Consider the following 3726-nt stretch of genomic DNA (forward strand, 5'->3'; position numbering starts at 1 on the left):
CCATAGCATGATTGTAAGGGGTCTCAGGAAAAACTCTATTTCAATATTTTTCTCAACTTCCTAATTGCAGTTAGGAGGACCTATTGTTTACACATGCTTCTAAGTCATTTTCACTACGGCTCTACCAGTCAAAAAAACCTCCAAATTAACCTTAGGAAATAATTTAGCTGTTTACACCCCACATAATGTAGCAGGATTACTGTCCTCTAGGGGAGCCTTTAGCTAACAAACAGCAGGTAAAGCAAGAATACATAAGGCCGGATAAGTAGTAGTCACTCTAAATAATGTCTCTCCCAGACACAAGCACTCAATTAACTGAACTAACAGCTCTTGCAGGAGCACTTAAATTAAGCAAGGGAAAGATAGCTACTTAGTTCTCCGTGTTCATGCTGCTATTTAAAAGGAAAGACATTCTCTTACCACTAAAGGATCTCCTATAAAATATCCAGGAAATTGACAGGTTATTATCCTCAGTGTTCCTTTCATGAAAAATATCAGTAATGCATTATGGGGAACATCAAAAGGGAACAGATGAAGCAGCCAAAGGAAATAGGTTAGCTGACCAGGGAGCTAAACCGGGGCAAGGAAACCTCAAGGCGTTAACACACTTCAAGCCCTTTTAATCTCAGAAGCCTCCATACGAGAATTGAAACCTCAGTATTCCCCTGCAGAAATAAAATAAGCCATTTCTCAAGGGTATCCTAGCCCTGAGGATGACAAGCTCCCTTTACCAGCCTCCAGTCAATGGAAAGTCCTTAAAATCCTTCACCAAGCTTTTCATGTAAGAAAGGATAAAACGTATCAATGAGCTCAGAGATTGTTTTCAGGCAGAAAACCTCTAAGTTTAAAAGTGTAATCTCTCTAGCTCACTTCCAACAGGAATTGGCACAACTAGCAAAAGGCCAACCCCAGGAAACTGGACCACCTTTACTTAGCCAGAAAATTTGGTATTAGTGAAAACTCATCTCTCGCTCTCTCTCCCCTTCCCTAAGCCAAGCGGGAAGGGCCCTACACAGGTCTTCTTTCAACCCCTTCAGCAGTAAAAGTTACAGGTATCAACTTCTGAATGTATCACACTCAAGTCAAAGCCTGAAAAGCTGAAGGAGCAACCTTTGACAGCCCAGAGGAACATCCTGAATATCAATGTGGAGAAATAGAAGATCTTAAGCTGAAAATCATAAAAGATAAGTAAATGAGTGAGGGCTACTCATCTTAGTGCAGTTCGTACCTCACCAGGTACTGTTTATCATTTCTACCTTTCCTCTCAAAATTCACTGTTCAGTATTAGAACTTATTTTTAATGCATATTTGCAGGGATATTTTAATTATACATGGGACTGCATTTGTTACTTTGTAAATCCCCAAAGGGAAACATTATATCTTGGCAAGTAAAGTTTTAAACGGAAATTATTTACTACACCACTTTTGTGGGAATTATTATAGTCATGCTCTTATTTGCAATAGAACTATATGCTGTGGCACTCACAATGTGGAATTCTGGTTGTAAAATTCTAATTGCTGTAATATTTTGCCTAATTATCATCTTTATGACAGAATTAATAATTGCAGGAAGGATTTGGTCAAGTTTGTTTTGCTTACAGCAGGAGTAATAGTTACAGACAAGAAGTAAGCATGGAAGTTTTACTAAGTTTGATAGGACTTTTTATTGAAGATTGGTGATATGGTGCACTCTAAGCTATGGAAAGAAGGTTAGAAAGAAAGATTTTATATAAGAAACGATATTGTATAGTAAATTCTTGTCCTAAAAGGAAATGACTGGTTGTTTAAAGGAACTGGTTGTTTAAAGGAAGGATGTTTAGGATAAGTCAGAAAGTTGAGTATGCTGTAAGAGGGTCTGTGAAAGTCATGAAAGAATTTAATAATTAAGGAATTTAATAATTAAAGGAAAGGAATTGCCAAGATTAGCACCAAAGTTATTTTAGCCACCCAATAACATATTTCTCCCAATCATATCATAAGTTATAAAGAATGGCCTAAACTTAAAATTATGCCCTAGTAGCAAGTCAAGGGGGAAATATATGTTTTTTGCAAAGGAAATGTTACTTTTATATTAACCTTTCTGGTGATCTACAGCGACATCTAGTGGAGATAAGCCAGTATTACAATCTATTGGTGTAACTAACAGGTATGAAAACTCTACTGTCATAGTTTTATGGTCAGTAGGACCCCTACTAATAGTGGTAATCTTAATACTCATATGGTAACCCTATATTTTAAACCTTCTTGTAAAATTTATCTCTTTTTGCCTAGAAGCAATCAAACTTCAAATGGTGCTGCAAACAAAGCCACACACGGACATGTCATTCTTCCAAGAAGCCTTAGATCAACCTCAGGAGAAGCCCCAACTGCAGTGCCCCAAAACGACGCCCCTTTTCAGCAGGAGGCAGCCAGAAAGAATCGTCATCTAATACCCCCTAACAGCAGTTATGGTTATGTCTCCTGAGGGAGGAAATAATACAGGAGTTATTAAGAAATTATTTTTAGACAGCTAGAAAGGGTAAAAGCTCTCAATGGAATTTTCATTTAATAAAAAGCAGCCCCAAACCATTTCTTCTCTAACAGAAAGCAGCCTGAAAACTCAGGCATAGATATGCAGACTTGAAGCTTTTATGTGTAAATGCTGGCAGCTGTACCTGGAAGTCAGGTACATCCAATATGGCGGTTCCCACTCGCTTTTCCTTGTCACAACGTTTACAGGTGTCGTGGCAGCCTCCAGGTAAAACCACATGTACAGGTATCATGTCCACCAGCAGTTGGAGGCCGCATTTGAATAATAAAAGACTAGGGTGGGAGAGTCAGTCTTTTCGTGGGCTATGTAAGTGACACAACTGGTCAAACCAATCCCCTGAGCCCTTTGTAAGTCAATCACCGCTTCCTCAAGCCTCTGTACAAAACCGATTGCATTCCACCACAAACCGCAGACCCTCTTTTGGGCAACCCGCTTTCTCAGCATGAGGAAGGATTTTTCTCTCTTCTTTTCTATTAAACTTTCCCCTCCCAAACCCACACCTCATGTGTGTCTGTGTCGTGAATTTTCTCGGCCATGACAAAAAACCAGGGTATATACCCCAGACAATGGAGCCGTTTCAAAATCACAATGTCCAGTTCCCAGGATCCAGTCCTATGCTCCTCCTGCTGGGTTCCCTCTCCCTGGGTGGTCTCATGTAGCCCAGGCCCCACCCTGGCCGCAAACTCTTCTCTCTACCTGCCCATCAGACCGCCCATCAGACCATCCATCTGCCCCTCACGCATCTCAAACCCAGGGGTCTCTCTGCAGGTTTCTTCTCTGCGTGGCCTGCTGTGCCATCTCCACACCACACCCCTGCACGGTGTCCCGTGACCTTTGCCCTCACCCCACATGCAGTGAGCTGCCAGGCCTGATGAAGTCCCGGGAGTCTCTCTCCTTCCACCCTCCTCCATGCTCAGTCCAGTCTCCGTGCTCACCCTCCTGACAAACTCCGGTTGGGCTCCTCCCATCAATTCCCAGCCCAAAGTCCCCTTCCCTCCTGGCACTAAGGTCCCTTAGGCCGGCCCGGCTGCCCTTACTCCCTGGGCCCGGCCCCCACGGCTGTCCCAGGAGCCCTGGTCCACAGCCCTCACCTCGGCGCTGCCGGATGAGTGGCTCCATCAGCTCGTACTTGTGTCTGCACATCTTCTCCACCTCGGCTCGCTTCCGTTCCATAAAGTCCTTCTGGCTGTTCAAGT

General features: G+C 42.8%; 1 protein-coding gene across 1 annotated transcript in view; it reads right to left on the reverse strand.

Moving 5' to 3' along the window:
- Positions 1-3370: 3370 nt before the first annotated feature.
- The window catches only part of LOC105514273 (HLA class II histocompatibility antigen, DP beta 1 chain-like), a 5150-nt gene continuing 4794 nt past the window's right edge, over positions 3371-3726 (reverse strand). The window contains exon 4 of the mRNA XM_011945529.1: positions 3371-3716. Within this exon, the coding sequence (XP_011800919.1) occupies positions 3371-3716 (346 nt within the window). The remainder of the gene's footprint in view (positions 3717-3726) is intronic.

The sequence above is a fragment of the Colobus angolensis genome, unplaced genomic scaffold (assembly GCF_000951035.1).
Source record: "Colobus angolensis palliatus isolate OR3802 unplaced genomic scaffold, Cang.pa_1.0 Scaffold24, whole genome shotgun sequence".
In the NCBI taxonomy this organism is placed as follows: domain Eukaryota; kingdom Metazoa; phylum Chordata; class Mammalia; order Primates; family Cercopithecidae; genus Colobus; species Colobus angolensis.